Consider the following 19,914-nt stretch of genomic DNA (forward strand, 5'->3'; position numbering starts at 1 on the left):
CGAATATTGTTCTACACACCCTCTCTAATTTGATATGAAGCGAAAGAAATCCACCTTGTTTCTCCCAAGTACCGATCATGCCCTAGAGTGACCTTAGTTGAGCACTTTCCCCGGCTATAGACATCTAAGGCACCTCACCTCACTCCCTTCTCCCGATTTGGCCTTGAAACTATCATCCGCGAAGAAAAGTTGTTTAACCTGAACTCTCGGATAGCCGAAATCCAACCCGAGAATTTAACCGATCGCACAAATACAAGGCTCATACTTTGAACTGTTGTGCACATGTCGTTTTTTTATTTTCTTATATAAAGAATTTGATCAATTAAATTACAAATAAATAAAAGGTTTTTAATAATGATTTATTTAGTTTTTTCTCCTCAAACGGATATGGTTTTTAATTAGTCGATACTCTTCACCCCTTGCTCGAGAAGAGGGCCCCAAAAGAAACTACAAAACATAGAACATGACAAAAAAAAAATAAATAAATAAAGAAAAAAAAAATTAAAACAAGGAAGGCTATATATATTATATATATGCACATTTGGCCAAGTTATTTAGAACGTATACGTCGTCCAGAGCAACATAAACAATTTTCACGGCCTAAAAAACTTCCCCATGGCTAGTTCTATCCGAATTAAATACAAAACTGAATCACATTTGAAGTTTTCACAACCTATTCTTTGTGAAAGAAAAAATGTAAAATGTGTACAACGGAAATTAAAGGGAAAAAAAAAAGTATGCACCAAATAATGCTTTTTTCTTAATCATACCCCATTACCACTACTACCATCACCACCGCCACCATTTCCGACGAATGATGTCAGCGCAGCCACTAAGGCCGATTGGAATTTCGGATTCGCCGTGATCGCCTTCGTGGCAGCGGCTATACTACTCTCCGTCATGAAACCGCGTTGATCGTCGTAGTTGTTGATCGTATTACTATCATTATTATTACTGTTGAGGATCATGTTGCTGTAAGGTTGAAAAAATTTACTAAGCTGATCTTGATGACACGGCTGTTGCTTGTTGCTGAAGGTTCCGATACTGTTGTAACTATTTCTCGCCTGCTGAGCCATCATGTAATTCCCGTAATTGAATCCGTACCCACCGTTGTAATTGCTGGCCATGATGCTTGGAAAATCCGACGTCGAAGAAGACGACGAGGAAAAGCTGAGACACGTGGCGGGATATCTAGGGTTCGGTAACGATAACGATGATGATGACGATCTCCCGAGTAGAGAGTTAGGGTTAGGGTTAGGATTAGGGTTTGGGATGGTGAGATCTAGAGTGACGGTTGGGTGGGAATTGCAGGTTGAGATTGATGTGTTTGGGAGATAGAATTGACTTGGCAGTGACATGGACGACGATGATGACGTGGACGATGACATGTAATTGTTGAGTAAGAGAGAGTGATTGTTGTTGCTGTTGTTGTTGTTACTAGGATTGATGTGATTGGCCATGAAGTTGTTGCTGAGCGTTAGGGCTGACGTGGCAGGAGCAGTGTTAGAGGGCGATGAGGTGGTGGAACGGGATTGGAGCATCGAGGCGGCGGCGGCGGTGGCAGAGGCCATGGCGGTGGCGGAGACGGAAAGAGGGTGGTTGTGTGTCCCTTCGTAGGTTGTGATCAATATTGACATGTCATCTACACATCTTTGTACCTGAAAATAAATTAAATCAAATTAAATTAAATTAAATGATCAATTTCTATGAGGAAAATCCACATGTCTTAAGTTGTATCATACCTAACGTTTAAAATTAATGGGATACCTCACAAATTAAGTATTCGAACAAATATGTCCTTAAGAATATACTTAATATTTACTATATAAAATATTTAAACGCTACTTCATTTTATTATTTTAATATTTTTTTGCAAATATTATCTCTCTTTTATTGTTGTCGGCGAGTTTGAAAAAGATTTTGTTGTAGGCGAAAACGAAGATTTAAATTAGGAGTATGATAATAGAATACAAATAAAAATGCACGTAATTAAGGGATGTGTATTCTTAGAATAAGAATAAGAAGTTAAATATTAAGAAGAAGAAAAAATTGAAAAGGAAGTAACGAAATAATTTCAACAATTATATGAGTTGCACACACATTCTATACACTATGTATACACGTTTCGCAGCCTATAGTCTTATGGAATTATATGTGTTACTTTTTTCGTCTTCTTGTTAAACAATATTTTGAGATTGAATTCTAGAATATGTTAGAGCCTAAATTTGCTCAACAAACTAATGAAAAAAAAATGTGGGAGGCTCAAGATGAGTAGTGAATTTTAAAGCAACAAGAGGAGTACATAATCACAAGATTCCACATTGAACAAAATGAAATGACCTAACAAATTGTTTAAAGAATAAATATTTGTTTTCATTCTTATTAACTACTATCAATTAAGAATATGGTTTAAATTATTCAAATATTATAAAAATAGATCAATAATTCATGTTTTATTCTCTTATAATACGTATTGTTTGAATTGGATTGTTTTCTTCATTATTGAACAATTGGACTACAAATTTGACTTAAGAGGTTTAGACCATATGTGTAACTCTCTCCTTTATAAAATCATTAGTTACTTTTCTCAACTGATTTCGAAATAAGATTTGAAAATACTTAACAAATATAAAACTCATAAATACACTTTTGAAATCAAATCTCATTGATTTCAACTAAATTTTGAATTGATCTCAACGATGTAGTTAAGATGACAATCTATTAGACCATCCACCGATTAATATGGAATATTCTCCATGCACATACGTTTCAACTCTACGAGAAGTTATAAAGAGCCATTATTTTATCGTGGAAAAATGAAGTAAACTAGCAAGCTTGGACTAGATATATCTAAGAAATATAGCATGTCTGCATTAGTTAGTCAACCATCATCATCATCACATAATTTCAACAAAGACAGGTTGACAAAAAAAAAAAAAAAAAATTATTAAAATGATTCACTTAAGTACCTGCTTTCTAACAGGACAAGAAGTTGAGACTGTGCAACGATAATATGCTCTAGGGCATGGATTTCCTTTTGATATCTTTTGACCATATTTCCTCCATTGACATCCATCGTTCATCTACACCACATGCCAATCAATTTCACAATAGTCAATCACTACTTTATATATCATTACTTTTCTCAAGCCTAACTTTTGCATGGAAATTTTAAGGTGCCACGCACTAACCGTTGGGGTGTCACATCTAGTTCGGACAGAAACCCTAGCTTTCTTCAACGGCGACATTTGCGAAACCCCGTCTTCTTGATCGGACGATCTCTTTAGAACTTTGCTCGGAGGCCAAATCTCTGTAGGCTCGGCTTGATCGTCGCGATCGTGATCAGCGCTATGAGACGTCGACGACGATGAACCTAACCCTAGCGCTAGCTTATCAAAAACCTTAGTACTATTGTTATTGCTTTCATTACCGATCTTTTTCTCGACGCTCTTTCTAGGCTCCCCGTCGTCGTCGTTTGAGGAGGCTCTTCCGAGGCTAAGGGAGACGAGTAATTGATCGCGATCATCACTTTGATGATGGCGATCGGACGGTGGTGATGAAGCGTGGTTTTCTTTTTCTTCTTTGGCTTGTTCTTGGTCTTTGAGAATGTCATGGATATTGGATTGGAGAGACTCATAATCCTTCAATATCCGAGCCAAAAGCAGCTTTAGTCTCTCATTTTCTTCTCTGACTTCTCCTATTTCGGCTAGCTTAGCTGAATATTTCAGCTTCTGATTATCCTCCAAATATGAACGTTGAAGAAATTTAATTAAAAACAATAAAAACATGTTTCAAAAGCTATAGGTTTCAATTTACACGCAACTTAAGAATATCCATTTAATATATAATGAGACATACATGTATATTTACCAGATCGTCATTCTTTATTGATGTTGGAATAGCTGATGGCGGATCATTTGGACTTTCAACACCATTCAATGCCAAGTTTTCCTGTACACATATATAAATTTATCAACAATCAATATATAATATCCAGCGACTTGTTTTTATTTTTATTTTTAACCATAAAACCTCTTGAAATTTTTATACGAGTTAATGGCATCACATGGGAGGCGTTTTTATTAGGCGCCATTCACTGTACCACGACTTTTTCTTTAATACTTATTAACGAGATAATAATTAATTAATATAAGTTTTCAAAGGTATTCAATATATCATGTTCAAAGATACTGATATAAAATCAGAAATTAGAAGACTAAAATTGATCACGCTATACCCTTTGTGTGTATGTATAATGTATGTACACATCTTAGCCTTGAAATCCTATACATCTATTTGCCGTTGACCAGAGCTTCTAATATTAACAATTTTTTTAGAAATATATTTATATGAATATGTGTGCATTTTTTTTTAGTAAAAGACAAAAAAAGATGTGTAATTGGCTCTCTATTCCCGCCTGCTCATTTGTTTTTTTATTTCGTCGTTTTTACTTCTTCTTATATATACATATATACATATATACATATATATATATATATATCGAAGTATATCTATATATAATCAAGTATATTACATATTTACCTGTTTGATAAGAGTGGCTAAATCCTTTCCGGTAGGAGACGAGATGATCATCAAATCTTTCTGCTCTTGCACACCAATATCATTGCCTTCGTTACTCTTTCCCTATATTATAAAAGCATATTCAAATAGCAATAATAAAACATATGTATTACTTAAAATAAAACAATCAGAAAGATACTATAAACCGTCAAATAAACTGAAGAAGAACATACGTATCTAACTCATATATATCAAACGTAATCCTCGAATGAAAACAAGGACCTTATTTGCAAGATTATATCAAACATAAGCCTTTGAATTAATGCGTTTGAATCGAATTTATTATATGCGAATATACTAATTTTAAATTTTATCTGTAAATCAAAAATATTATTTTCTGATAATTTCTCCTCCTTGGATTTTGAACATTCAAATAGCTTATATATATGTGTCTTTGAAATGGGCTGTCCAAATCTTATTGACTGTAAAGCAAAATGGCACAGCAAAACAGCAGATCTGTAATCCTCGAAAACTCAATATAAGTATTAATATATATACATATATATATATATATTATCCTTTTTTATCTCAATAATTTAAGCTCTAACCGTAATTCCCAGAAAATATGTATTGAACAATATATAACATAACAAGCTATATCAATCCACGTATAAAGGAATTTTTTTTTTTTTTGTTATATATATACCAAAAGGTATACAGAAAAATCAAATACACACACACACACCTTGTTTCTGATCACAGAAGAATCGGTATTTTCTTTGTCATCAATAATCTCTGATGCCATCGTTGAGTCCTCATCACTCTGTGGCTTGATGGTCATTGAGCCAACAATAGGTTTTTTCTCTGAATTTTTGTCTTCCATTGCTCTCTGAGATAATAATAATAATTGGCCTAATATTTCTTTTCTTTTCTTTTCTTAACACATTTCCATCAGCGTGGCTTCTTATATATTGCAAGGCCTGCAGATTTTGACTTGGCCATTATTTAAAAATTAAAATAAAACATTGTGCTTATCTCTTAAATTTCATGAGACTCCTTTAGAAATGTCAAACATCGCAATTACGTATTTCTCTTCATAAATATATCAGGCGTCAAGGGAAAACACACCTAAGAAGCGATCGAATATAAATCTATAATTTTAATTATATAAATAGAGTTATTATTGAATTGGTCCTTCATTATATATGTCTGTGACATTTTAGTCCCCAAATTGTTTTATTAGTTAATATTATAACCTTCATTATATGAAAACGTTATAATTCCAGCCCTAATTAGGGTCAAAGTTAGGGTCAATTGACTCAATTCAACTAAGAAAAATAAATCAAGGACTAAACGCTACTAACTTATAAAATAAGGGACCATCCCAATAATTACGTCTAATAAATATATAGTCACTTGTGAGGTGGTGGTATAATGAATATATTAATCAAATTCAACGTTTCTGAGAAAATATAAAATTGGGTAATTAGACATCATAAGGACTTAAAACAGCCAATAAGGTTTCAGATTGGTATTTGTAAAGTTATTGTGACCGTCGATTATGGTCAACATCCATCAGCCGTAATCAAAATAGTTGACTATGGTGACTTCCTGGGTTTCCATGGATTTCGGTGCAAATTTATATTTATATTATCTTTTTTAAAGGGGATATTTATTTAATTTTTATTTTTATTTAAATATAGAGAAATCTTTTTTTTTTCCAACTTACAGCTCAAATGATTTTGAAATTTTCACCACCTAATCCTATTATTTTTATTTCTATATATTTTCTAATGTTGCTAGCAATTTAGCAACAAAAGGAAAAATTAGTAAAAGGCAATTTTTGTTTTACACTCACACATATTATAATATACATCATAGTCTATCCAATTGCACAAGTTGTAGGGTTATCTATAAAATATCCAGTCAAATGTCATCATAAAATGACGAGTGAGTTTTTGTTTTCCTAGTGTGACTGATTTCCATTGATATAAGATTTAAACATTTCTAAAAGATAAGGGAAATAAATGTAGCCAATAACTTGATTTCCATTGATATAAAGAACTCCGCTTTTTTTTTTATTATCATATCTCGATTTATTTTGAACATGTTGAGTAATAATAATATAAATAATAATTCATCACTGACGTGGTCTTTGGCTCTTTGTTATCAACTTTGTATCAAAGAAATACCTTACATCTCTCTTATTCGTTCATTTACTAATTAGTGTTCTACTTCTACTTATTAATTGAGTTTGCTAAATCTAAAAAAATCAACTTGTTATTATTAATTAAAATAAAACTAGCGTCCTGTTGACAGCTCAAATCAACGGAGGGTCACAATTTACAAGCACATTGTAAGGAACGCACTATTCAAAGAACTCCCAATAAAAATTATTAATACCCTAGTGTCACATATTATATATAAACCTAGGTCAATGGATGATGTTTCAACTATTTGAAAAAACGACTCATTTTTGTTTTATCAACTTCCACAAGCTAACACTTTGACTATATAAAATAACCAACTTGCATGCTTAGCTACACAGACTGTTATTGTTTTTAATTATCGTATGCCAACACGATCGTTTTCCTATATCTTATAAAATATCATCCACCTAGCTATGAAAATTAATTTATACCTCCGACTTTATGCCTAGTAACTTCTTAAGCTACTATTTCTTTTATTTCATTTAAAATTAAATACAACATGCTAGCTAGGCAAGCAAGTCAATGTCCTTTTTAAATGTTTCAAGTAGTGAAATATTTTCTGTTCAAGTCCTCCCAAAATCATTTTTTTAACTTTTAGATATATATTTTTTTGTGCGAAAGGAATCAATCATTTCATATATATGTAAAACTGCATTTAAATCTGAGTAATTTCTAACTGGTTACATGTATATCCAATACGAAAGTGATGACGAGTTTCCATTGTAATAATTGTGTATAAGCTATATTATAATTGCTTTTTATTCGCAACAAACCGTAATTATCATAATCTGGTGAGTATAAATGTAATCTGCAAAGAATGCCAAAAATTTAGTCCAATGAATTCGTAAGCATCACTAGAAACAAATAGCTAGCAAATCAAGTCTATCAGGTTTAGTTGTACCTAAGCCATTATATATGGTGTTGCTTTTAAATTCTCAGGACGTAAGTACGCGAATTAATGAAACTTCAAAAACGTTAACTGAAAAAAGGTTAATTAATAAGTGATGATGTTTATAAAGTATACGTGGTTTGAGGCAAGAACGGACAACAAGAATAGTACCCAATTGTTACTAAACTTATTAATTGCTCATATACTGCTCGGTTTTGAAATAACAATCGTTTACGAGCTCGATAAGTAGCTCATTTAGAGCTCGACTTCAAAAAAAGCTCGATCCGAAATAAATAAAAAAGTTATAATAATCAAATAAACAAATTAGCTAAGATATCATTTCGAATATATAAAGTCCAATAAATTAGTTAATATATCATTAGTATGATCCAAATATAAAGTCCAATAATTTAGTATAATCAAGTAATTCTTGAGAAAGCTCTCAGTTGAGTTTTTGAGAGATATAGACTCACCAACATTTTCGTCTCTACGAGTTATGTATAAATGTAAAGGCACAATATAATATACATATTTAATTTATAAATAAATTTTTAATGTATCTTATTTGAGATTTTTAATGAATATATTTAGAGGCTTATAAACGAGTTCATGCACGGTCTCATAAACGAGCATATAAATATTCATGAACTCTTAAATGAACTTGTTCACGAGCTCATAAATGTCTCTGCAAGCTCATAAACAATCTTGGTCATGGGTCTTTTCAGAGAATTTTTTAAAAATACGTCAATTACAAAAATACCCACTAAGCTCTGAAATTATGAAGAATTAAAAAAAAAAAAAAAAAAAAAAAAAAGTGAAATGGTTGTATTTAGTTGTAAGAACCAACTTTTGAGTTGTAAACCTTTACTTATGAGTCATAAACATTCACATGCAAAAAGTAAATAAATTAGGGTATATCTAAATAGGCGATTGAAATTAATAGTTTTTTTTTTTTACTATATTTTCATTCATATATTGTAGATTTGATTACATGGAAATCTTTTTAAGCTCAGATTACAAAAAATTTGCAAATCGCGTTTTGCGGGGGCCTGAACTCGTGTCCTCACGCAAGAGTAGACCTCACGGATAGGAGGCAGTACCAATCAAACTAGATGTTTGGGGGTTTGAAATTAATAGATTTACAAACTAACAAAAGTTTTTATAAAATTGATAAAATATTCAAAATTCCCATATATGTGCTAGTACCAACTATCAATAACTTTTTTTGACTTTGTGTAAATAATTTGAAAGTGGTAAACTTCTTATATATAGCTTCAAAATTTTAGTGAACGTGTCAAAAAAACATAACTAAAGCTAGTTGGTTAAAAATTTAATACTTTTGACTATTTTACTAATCACTAATTTAAATAGCTATTTTGTACAAGTTTTTCAATAAAATATGTTGTTTTAAATTTTTCAAGTTCATATCAAGTTTGATTTGTGGTTCTCAAAATATGAAACTTAAATTAGGTATTGGGACTATATATACTAATTTCGAGCGAGTTCCTAACAGTTCAAATTTGGCTCGTTCATCGAATGATGCCCAACTTAGGTCAAGACTTGGCTCATTTACATGAAAAGCCGAGCACGAATGAATTTTTATTTCCTCTTTCACAAGGTTATCGCCTATTTTCTCTTCTCCCATGCTATGTATATCTTTCGACTAAAAGCAGAATTGTAGTTGAGATTTAATTCATCATAAAGTAATAATATATCCACGATGCCAAAAAATCGCTTCAATATCTGGGCCTACTGTTAATTATTGGGATAATGACTCGCACAACGTGTTTTTCCCTGAACACATTGTCAAACTATCTGGCTTAAAAAATAAAAACAAATGAATAAACAGAAGACTTCAAACTCTTGGGAAACACTTTTCAACAGTGCAAGACTTTGAACCTTTAGAACTCTTGGTACCGGCTTTTAAAATGTCAACTTTCATTCATGTCACATCTCATTTTATGAATCATTTGCGTGGAGTAACCACACAAAAAAAAAAAAAAAAAAAAAACCCCCGCAGAGCTAGTGGTGTGAATAGAAACTGAAAACATGACAGCAAAAAAAGGTCTTCTAAGACCTCGTTCTTTAGTCACTACTCTAACTTCCATTCTAACACACTTCCACAGATTTGTTACAAATTTTGGGTTTTTTTTTTCTTTTTTATATTCTTTCGAACCTATTATCGGTTCCACTCATAGTCACCCCCGTATTTGGGACTAGCATTGTTGGTCCCGCGGTTCGTATCATCCACCATTCTTGCGGAGCTTGCAAAGGCGTGCCAGCCCAAGAAGTACGGCAACATGAACTGCATAAGAGACAAAAAGTAAACAATGTTCGAACATCACAAAAAAATTATCTCTCTCAACCTTGAAAAAAAAAAGAGTTTTAAATCTTACGTTGAAAGCCGCTTTAAGGACGGCAAACTCTGCTTTAGTGACGGGGATGTAAATGTTCTCGTCCACATTGATGAGTTTGTTTTGAACGCCTTGGATATAAAAACAAACACCATTTATCCACGTTAGTAAGAAATTGTAATAAAATAGAATTAAAAACTTTTGAGCTAATTAAAGTTCAATTTGAAAGTATTTTAGGTAAAACAAAAAAAAATTGATGAAAAATGATGAGAAGCAATACAGAGCAAGCTATCCCGTTGGATCAAATCAATACAGAACAAGACTGAAAAGCTAACAATGTTATTTCCAATATATCAGTTCACAATCAAGAGAGAGTGAATAAATAAAAAATAAAAAAAAAGGATTACTTAGGTTAAAGAAGTGGCCAGATCCATCTGGGAGAGGCTCCACCTTCAAAACTTTCCTAACTTGACCTTCCTCACTGCAAAACACGATAACTTACACATTTTGGTGACTCGAAATTCCTGAAGAAAAAATAAACTAAAATAAAAAAAAAAAAGTCTTTTTTCGAAAAGCGATGTGTAACATAGATTAACGTCAATACCTTTTCCCCTTGTTAGGATCATGGAAGAATTCGCAAGATTCTCTAGAGCCAAGGCTAAGTAGATTTCCAATCTCTGTCACTGATAGTGAGAACACCTACAATTCAAAAACGAAAAAAATTAGAGCATCACATTCAGACTTTGTTGAAGAAGAATCAAAGTAAAAGATATTGTCATAAACATCCGTCGATATAAAGATGATTTTAAAAAAATTGACATCCACGTCCACCAAACCCAGAATTAGAGCAACTAACACCATCTCCATCTAAGTTCTAATATATATTGTTCAAAAATAGAATAAAAAATCTCTAAGCTGATAACCAAAATATTTGATGCAGAAAGGAAAATTAAAAAGAACTTGCCAATGTCTAATTATATGCACCCTTAAATATGGAAAATATAACAGTAAGAGGAAATTAAAAAGCATTACTTTGAGAGAAGTCTGATTTTACTTCCACATATTTTTCTCGTGTCGGTTTTTAAAGTGTAAGGCCAAACGATGGTTCGACTCAGCCCGAAATGTAAAAAAACACAAGAAAGAAACTAACCTTCTCTGAGTCAAATTGAGAAGAAAGTTCGAAACTTGGTGATATTATACACACACCACTTTCAATTTTAAACAATTCGCAATCGTATTGACTTTTCCCCGAACAAAAAGAATAAAAAAAAAACGACATGAGCAAAAATAACGCTAACCTGCTTTCTGCCCCAATCGTAAACACGAACACTGGCCGCCGGAGCAAACTGAAGCAACACATACCCTTCCCTGGTAAGCTTGAAAGCCCCGGACTGAAAAGATAAACAAAACACGCATTTTCCATTATACAACAAGAAGTTTAAGAGCCTCGAATACAGAGCATCGCATCAAGAACAAGAAGATTGAAAATCACGAAATCGACGAGGCGTGTACATCTAGAGCGGTGAATTCAGGAGCTACAGGTTGAACAGTGAGAGCGGCTTTTCCTTTGTATATCGAGTGTCCCACAAAGTATCGAGGAGAACCGCTAACAGGCCCTATATATAATAATATTAACAACAAGGCCTATAATTATGACACCATTTCTCACAACCATAAACACAAGTTCAACTATTCTCTTGAAAAAAAATATGCAAACAGAATTTATTATTCATCTGACTAATTTCAGTAAGACATTGATGAACTGAGAATAGTCGAATGAAAGATTTTACATTATAAAAAATAAATTCAGATGAAACCAAGGGATGCGGAGAGAATTAGAAATGAATTGATCATATGATAATTTGTTTATCTGCCAATATTTTCCCTGGAAACCAACCAAATCCTCGATATTTTTTTTCTCCCAGACAGAGAAGAGCATGAACAGAAGAAACAATCATAATAGTATTATATTCACAAGAACAGCGGTTCGGATATGAAACAAAGACACGAGCTTTTTCCATTTCTGTCCCAACCTAACAAAAGATTCTTTTTTCACACATAAAAAAAAAATAAAAAAAAAAATAAAAAAAGCTAAATCGAAGCCTCAAGTGCAGTTTTCTCGGCCAAATGCAGAGTAGTGTGTTCGCATCCGAAATTTCCAGGCAACAAAACGGAAATAGTGCGAGCATAGAAACTCGGAGAAGTACCTCTCGGCGATGGCTGAGAAGATAAGGAAGAAGAGCTGTTCGGAGGAGTGGATTGCTGGTTCAAATACTCGCCCTGTCGGCACTTCACGGCGAGCCTGTTCCTTGAGAAATTCGGCGTCGGAGAGAAGCGAGAGACATTGACGAAGCCGAACTCGGTGGACTTGTTGAAGAAATGTACAGGGTAGAGATTAGGGTTTTGAGCTGTGAGCGAAGAGGAAGAAGATAACGACTGTGTCATCATTTTTTCCTAAACCCTAATTTCTCTCTTTCTCTCTTCCCCGGGTTTATTCATTTTACAATTTATGTCCCGGTTTATTTATTTTTATTGACGAGAAAGTATTTTTTTTTTTTAATAATATCCTTAAATATTAGGGCAAATAAATATTAGCCCAAACCTTGTTTAAAAAATAAAAGTAATTAATATAGTCTAGTGGTAATTCCACATCAACTCCTGTGTGGAGGTCGTGGGTTCAATCCTCGCTGCAGCAAAGCTGCCTTCAAAAAAAAAATATATGATAATAAGTAAAGTTTCTATGTAAAATATTCTTGGCGGGGACACTTTTATTTTGTGAGCTCTATGTAAAGTTTCTACTAATATGACTTGGTCGAGATTGAAATTTAGGATAAATACAGTATCAAAATTATCTTTGACGAAGCAGGCGAGGCAGAGTAGCTTCATACTACATCATTAGATCATTGACAGATGACATAGATGGAAAACTTCTCTAAATATTCGTTGCTATCAAATCTCTCTACAACACATTGTCAAGTTGGAATTAATAACCTAAAAGATTATTAAAACAAATGGTTTTGTGTAAGTGAAAACAAAAATTATAAATTATTGTCGAGAATCGTCCTCTCACGAACACTCCTATCGCAGTACCTTCCTGCACAATCAACTACGCACGGCCGCGATAAACCAGACAAAACGTAAAGTGCTAGAAATCGTAAGAGAAAGACACACAGGATTTGTTAACGAGGTTCAGCACGAATGCCTAATCCCCGAAACTCCTCTGAATAGGTAGTTCGAGTCACTCCGATTATCTTCTCCGATGAAAGTCTTTACAATCCCTTCGTCCCCAATCACTCAATTGTATCTTCTTCAAGACCTAATGTACAACCTACCCTGTCAAGAACAACCCTGAGAAATTGCCTCTCAATTCTTGACTAAGCCTCACAACAATAGATCACTCTGAAGAAATTCAATACAACAGTAAACAGAAATTGGTACTGACTAAACTAATCTAATGAGACTTTATAGAAACAGTCTGATTCCTATTAGTACATGAGATGAAACTCCACCGTAGATCTAAGCCTTATGCGATGTGATGAAGCCACGTCATCAGCCTTCCAACTGCCAACGCACTGATGTCCTTAGCTCGCAGATCGCTCATCTCCTTAGTTCGCTCAGCTCGCCCAACTCAGCTCGCTAGACTCCGCAGATCGCTCAGCTCGCTAGACTCCGCAGCTCGCTCGGATTAGATCATGCCCACAGAAGGTCTTGGTGCTGACTTCAACATACTCCACCTCAGTGACAAGACGTTGCTCAGAATGACTCAAACACTCCACCTTATTCAAATTCATCGTTCATCTTCTGGCATGGCTCAGTGAGAGCCAACCCCCAGGAGTTCAAGACAATGCTTGAACTTACCTAGGGTGACCACCTTGGTTCCACAATCAGCAGGATTGTCATCTGTTCCCACCTTGGCAACATTGATAGTACCATCTGAGATCTTTTCTCTGATGAAATGGTACTTAATGTCGACGTGCTTGGTCCTGTCATGGAACACTGGATTTCTGCAGAGATGAAGAGCACTTTGACTGTCTGAAAACACAGTCACAGTCTCTTTGTAGATCTCTAACTCCTTCAGTAAACCTTGCAGCCATATGCCCTCCTTTACAGCCTCAGTAGCTGCAATATATTCTGCTTCTGCTGTGGACAAAGTTACCACTGGTTGGAGTTGAGATTTCCAACTTACACAGTTACCACACACTAGAAAGAAGTATGATGTAGTAGACTTTCTAGTGTCATGATCCCCGGCATAATCAGAATCTACATATCCTTCAACTTCAATCTTCTCTCCTTGTTGTCTGTAGACCAATCCTAAATGAGTTGTACAGCTTAAGTATCTCAACAGCCATTTCATTGCAAGCCAGTGTTCTCTCCCAGGCTTGGACATGAATCTGCTTAGCACACTGATGGCATGGAATATATCTGGTCTAGTACACACCATAGTGTACATCACTGAGCCAACTGTACTAGGATAAGGAACACTACTCATGTATTCCTGATCTGAGGCAGTCTTTGGGCTTTGAGAGCTTGACAATCTGAAATGACTTGCAAGGGGTTGTCTGACTGCCTTGGATCCTCTCATGGCAAACTTGTCAACTACTTTTTTCCAGGTAGTCTTGTTGAGTAAGCAGTAGTCTTCCATTTGCCCTGTCTCTGAGAATGTTTATGCCCAAGATTTTTCTTGCAGCTCCAGATCCTTCATGTCAAACTCTTGACTTAGCACCTGTTTCAAAGCTGCAATTTTCTTTGCTGACTTGCTGATAAGGAGCATATCATCTACATAGAGCAGTAGATAGATTGCATCCAGGACATTTGACCCTTTAAAGTACATACAGGGGTCAAAAGAGCTTCTCTGGTATCCTTGTTTCAGCATGTAAGAATCAAACCTTTTGTACCATTGGCGAGGTGATTGCTTGAGTCCATAGAGGGACTTTTTCAGCAAGCAAACCATGTCCTTCCCCTTATGCACCTCAAAACCAAGAGGCTGTTCCATGTAGATGGTTTCTTCTAGCTCACCATGAAGAAAAGCTGTCTTGACATCCATTTATTGCAGCTCGAGGTCAAACTGAGTAACTATGGACAACATAACTCTGATGGTCTTGTATTTGACTACTGGAGAAAATATCTCGTTATAGTCAATACCCTCCACCTGAGTAAATCCCTTTGCCACAAGTCTTGCCTTGTATCTAGGGCCATCTCCTGGTGTAGCTAGTTCCTTGAGCTTGTATAACCATCTACAAGCCACTGGCTTTTGATCCTGGGGCCTCTTCTCCATAAGCCAGGTTTGATTTCTGTACAGGGCTTCCATTTCTTCCTTCATGGCTTGATGCCATTTCTTGGAGTCCTGACTGGACATAGCTTCATGATAGAACATGGGTTCCTGATGAGTGACAGCAACAGCAGATGTGAAGGCATATGCTAGGAGCTCTGAATAAGAGTTGTAGCCATATCTCTGAGTAGGCCTGGACACTCTCTTGGCTCTGTCTCTTGTGAGCTGGTAATCCTCATTCCCTTGATCAGCTTCTGCAAGTAGTTCCTCTTGTGAGTTTTCCTGATCTTCATGGTTGCAATCACCCTCATCTGGGTTAGAGGATTCTTCAGCATCCTCTTGATCAGTTGATCTCACTTGGCTCTCACTTCTTTCTTCAGGGACTTCACTTGAAACAGGTGCTTGGAGTGGTGAAGTTGTGTTGACTGGCTCCACCTGAATGAGACTCTCTATGTATCCTGTTGTAGATGTTGGCCTTTCTTGATCTGCAAGCGGGTTAGTCTCTACAATACATGGAAAATCAAATTCATTGAACACAACATCACGGCTGTTTATGGTTTTGAAACCAGAACCTTCCTTAACCCATAGTCTATATCCTTTAGTGCCCTGAGGGTAACCTAGAAAAACACATTTGATAGACCTAGGTTCTAGTTTACCCTGGTTTTGGTGTGCAAAGGCGGTGCAACCAAAAACTCTGAGATGCTGAAGATCTGGAGGCTTGCTGGTCCACTTCTCTTCAGGTGTTTTGAACTCTATGGCACTTGAAGGGCAACGGTTGATCAAATAGGCAGCTGTGACTATAGCCTCTCCCCAGAACGCCTTCGATAGACCTGCATTAAACATCATACTTCTTGCCTTGTTGAGCAAGGTTCTATTCATTCTCTCAGCAACACCATTCTGCTGAGGGGTTAGTCTAACAGTTTTATGCCTTTGAATCCCTTCACGAGTGCAAAACATGTCAAACTCAGAATTACAAAACTCTAAACCGTTATCAGTTCTTAGAGTCTTAACTTTCTTATCAGTGAGATTTTCCATCAACAGTTTCCATTCTTTGAATTTCTGAAAAGCTTGATTTTTATTTTTCACAAGGTAAACCCAAACTTTTCTTGAAAAATCATCAATGATGGAGAGAAAGTACAGATTACCTCCATGTGTAGCTGTTCTTGATGGTCCCCAGAGGTCAGAATGGATATATTCCAGGACTTGTGTAGATTGGTGCTTCCCAACTTGAAACTTGAGTCGGTGTTGCTTGGCCAGCACGCAATGCTCACAGAAGTCAACCTTGCTGATTTTGTCTTTGCCTAGAAGTTTCTGATTGCTCATCACTTGCAATCCCTTCTCACTGATGTGGCCCAAGCGCCTGTGCCACAGGGTTGCCTTCTTGTCTTCAGGTGTCATGGCCACTGCAGTGTAGCCTAAGATGGTTTCACCCACCATGTAGTACAGACCAGCTTGCTTGATCCCCTTGATGACTGTCATAGAACCTTTGCTGATTCTCATTGAGCCTCCTTCTATTTTGTTTGAATATCCCAAGTCATCCAAGACTCCCAGGGAGATAAGGTTTCTTGACAGATCAGGCACATATCTGACCTCCCTGGGAGTTCTTATGACTCCATCAAACATCTTCACACTTATAGAACCAACCCCAAGGACTTGGCAGGTGTGATCATTGCCCATGACCACCTTGCCTCCTTCACTTCCTTGGAAGTCTGAGAGCCACTCTTTGTTGTAGGTCATATGATATGTGCAGCCAGAGTCCAAGATCCACTCAGAGGCATTGGGGTCATGTGAGACCATGAGAACTTCCCCACTGTCATAACCATCACCAAGATTAGCTGAGTCTTGAGGTGATTGACTTGAAGTGCCTGACTTTGAGTCCTTGTTCTTCTTGAGCCATGAGTAACATTCTTTCTTGATGTGACCCATTTTCTTGCAGTGATAACACTTCTTCTCTTTGTTTGGATTGGATTCTTGAGAGGAGGCTTTAGACTTGCCTTTGCTTGTGCTTCTGGATCTCTGATTGCTTGAATCAGAGGATCTTGATTGGGGCCTCCCTCGAGCCATATGGTTTTCTCCATCACCTGTGTTCAACTTATCCAATCTAATCTCAAGATCCCTGGATTTCAAAGCTGAGATTACCTCTTCAAGAGTGATGGCAGTCCTGCCATACTTGATGGCTGACTTGACTTCACGGTATGCTTCTGGGAGTGAGTTCAAGATGATAATGGCCTGGTTTTCATCAATGAGTGCTTCTTTCTCACCGGAGTTGGCCAATTCAATTGTCATCTTCAGGAATTCGTCAAGATTCTATTCTAGAGATTTTGACTGCATCATCTTAAAACCAAACAATCTCTCTTTCAAGTAGATTTTGTTAGACAAAGACTTAGATTGGAATAACTCATCGAGTTTGTTCCAAATCTTGGCAAGAGTATCTTCTTTGTCAATCAACCGGATAATCGAATCAGAGAGATGAAAGATTATCGTACCTGTGGCCGTCTCAGTCATCTCCAATTTCTGATCATCGGAGATGTCTGTCGGCCATACAACTGGGTCGGAGATTAGCCTCAGCAAGCGCTGCTGAGCCAACAACGCAGTGATCTTTCTTCGCCAAATCCTGAAGTCACCGGTGCCATCAAATTTCTCGATGTTGATCTTCATATCCGGATTTGGATTCCACTGGAGAACGCTTGAGGATTGAATCTGAGAGGATTCTATCGCAGAATCCCTAGGCTGGTTGGAATCGTGTCTCGTTCCTTCGGCGCCCATAAAACCTGGTAGACTACTTGAGTCTTGTTCTTCCTCCAGGGTTGCGACGATCGGAAATCAGCGCGAAGGCGATCTGAGGAATTGAGGAGTGCTTTCGAACCCTAAGGCTCTGATACCACTTGTCGAGAATCGTCCTCTCACGAACACTCCTATCGCAGTACCTTCCTGCACAATCAACTACGCACGGCCGCGATAAACCAGACAAAACGTAAAGTGCTAGAAATCGTAAGAGAAAGACACACAGGATTTGTTAACGAGGTTCAGCACGAATGCCTAATCCCCGAAACTCCTCTGAATAGGTAGTTCGAGTCACTCCGATTATCTTCTCCGATGAAAGTCTTTACAATCCCTTCGTCCCCAATCACTCAATTGTATCTTCTTCAAGACCTAATGTACAACCTACCCTGTCAAGAACAACCCTGAGAAATTGCCTCTCAATTCTTGACTAAGCCTCACAACAATAGATCACTCTGAAGAAATTCAATACAACAGTAAACAGAAATTGGTACTGACTAAACTAATCTAATGAGACTTTATAGAAACAGTCTGATTCCTATTAGTACATGAGATGAAACTCCACCGTAGATCTAAGCCTTATGCGATGTGATGAAGCCACGTCATCAGCCTTCCAACTGCCAACGCACTGCTGTCCTTAGCTCGCAGATCGCTCATCTCCTTAGTTCGCTCAGCTCGCCCAACTCAGCTCGCTAGACTCCGCAGATCGCTCAGCTCGCTAGACTCCGCAGCTCGCTCGGATTAGATCATGCCCACAGAAGGTCTTGGTGCTGACTTCAACAATTATGAACTTATATGACATATATAAAGTGAAAATCGTATGATGATTCAAACAAAAAATTGAAATACAATATGTTTATGAGATTCGAAAGAAAAATGTCTGTGTGTGAAGGTGTTACAAATCTCATTTCCGAAAGGTTTCTATTCGTTTAGAGATGATTTTTGTGAACTCATTTTCCAAACCGAACACCATGAACTTTCATATCTAGTTTCACACACAAACAAGAACACTTACCCACGCTAATAATGGCGGTGCATGATCTTTATCTTAGAGAACAACCTTTTGTTTTCTTTATTTTTTTTTTCCTTGTAACAATTATCAAGACAACATAGACTTTTCATATAACTAATAATGACACCGGTGATTCTGTCCAGAGCTTCTCCATGATGTTGGCATATGACATTGAACCAAACCAAGTTCTACCTCCTCAATGATGGGATATTTGACTTGGTAGATAAGTGTCATCACCTAAGACTCTTCCAAGAAATAGCTATTTTACGAAGTCCACACTCTCAAAGAGTTTTTCCTACTTATCCTCTTATCCATGATCTTGGAAGATTGCACTTAATGAGCCAAGCTCTATATAGTCGAATATGGGCATGAGTCGTGAAACGAGCATATTAGAATCATTTACGCCTCGAATGGTGAAAACGAGGCGTTGATTAACGCTTCGTTTCAATTTCTAGAACGGTAAAAAAGACCACAAAATTTAGTAAAATAGGGAAGAATACGAGGATATTGCACTTTAAAGCCAACGAATGACGTTATATTCAAGTAGATAGAGATAGTGGAACCAGTTTCCACACACCAAATTTTGTTAAATAGCTCATTTCACCACGCAAAACTCTGCCATGCAGATGAGCAACCGTTTTTTCGATGGGCGACGAAAAAATGTTTTCCTTTGAGAACATCGGGCTGCCAACTAGTCGATCTCGAGTAAGTCACCACACTTGCTTGGCAATGATGAATTCACGGATTCAACGGAAACCCTTTTCGTCCCAACAACAAAACAACTTCTAGGAATTTTTTAACAAAAACAATAACAAATATTAAGTTAACTATATTAGCTTAAGACTAAACAAATCTTCTGGTATTTGGGAATTTCTCGA

The 19,914-nt window shown here is 36.3% G+C and overlaps 2 protein-coding genes across 2 annotated transcripts; both read right to left on the reverse strand.

The window, feature by feature from the left end:
- Positions 1–509: 509 nt before the first annotated feature.
- LOC149403095 (WRKY transcription factor 72A-like) lies at positions 510–5,457 on the reverse strand. The gene is made up of 6 exons (XM_089609262.1): positions 5,267–5,457; positions 4,543–4,644; positions 3,871–3,951; positions 3,192–3,740; positions 2,970–3,083; positions 510–1,658 (listed from the first exon to the last, which is right to left on the reverse strand). Exons 1-6 carry the CDS (start codon positions 5,402–5,404, stop codon positions 765–767), a joined length of 1,878 nt encoding a protein of 625 aa, XP_089465388.1. The 5' UTR covers positions 5,405–5,457; the 3' UTR covers positions 510–764.
- A 4,055-nt stretch (positions 5,458–9,512) lies between these two features.
- LOC149403096 (single-stranded DNA-binding protein WHY1, chloroplastic-like) lies at positions 9,513–12,481 on the reverse strand. Its single transcript, XM_089610218.1, has 7 exons — positions 12,182–12,481; positions 11,487–11,590; positions 11,273–11,365; positions 10,579–10,673; positions 10,382–10,455; positions 10,017–10,105; positions 9,513–9,925 (listed from the first exon to the last, which is right to left on the reverse strand). Exons 1-7 carry the CDS (start codon positions 12,420–12,422, stop codon positions 9,800–9,802), a joined length of 822 nt encoding a protein of 273 aa, XP_089466344.1. The 5' UTR covers positions 12,423–12,481; the 3' UTR covers positions 9,513–9,799.
- Between the last annotated feature and the right edge of the window lie 7,433 nt (positions 12,482–19,914).

This window comes from Urtica dioica, chromosome 3 (assembly GCF_054948205.1).
Source record: "Urtica dioica subsp. dioica isolate 48M chromosome 3, U.dioica_male_clone48M_v1_H2, whole genome shotgun sequence".
In the NCBI taxonomy this organism is placed as follows: Eukaryota; Viridiplantae; Streptophyta; class Magnoliopsida; order Rosales; family Urticaceae; genus Urtica; species Urtica dioica.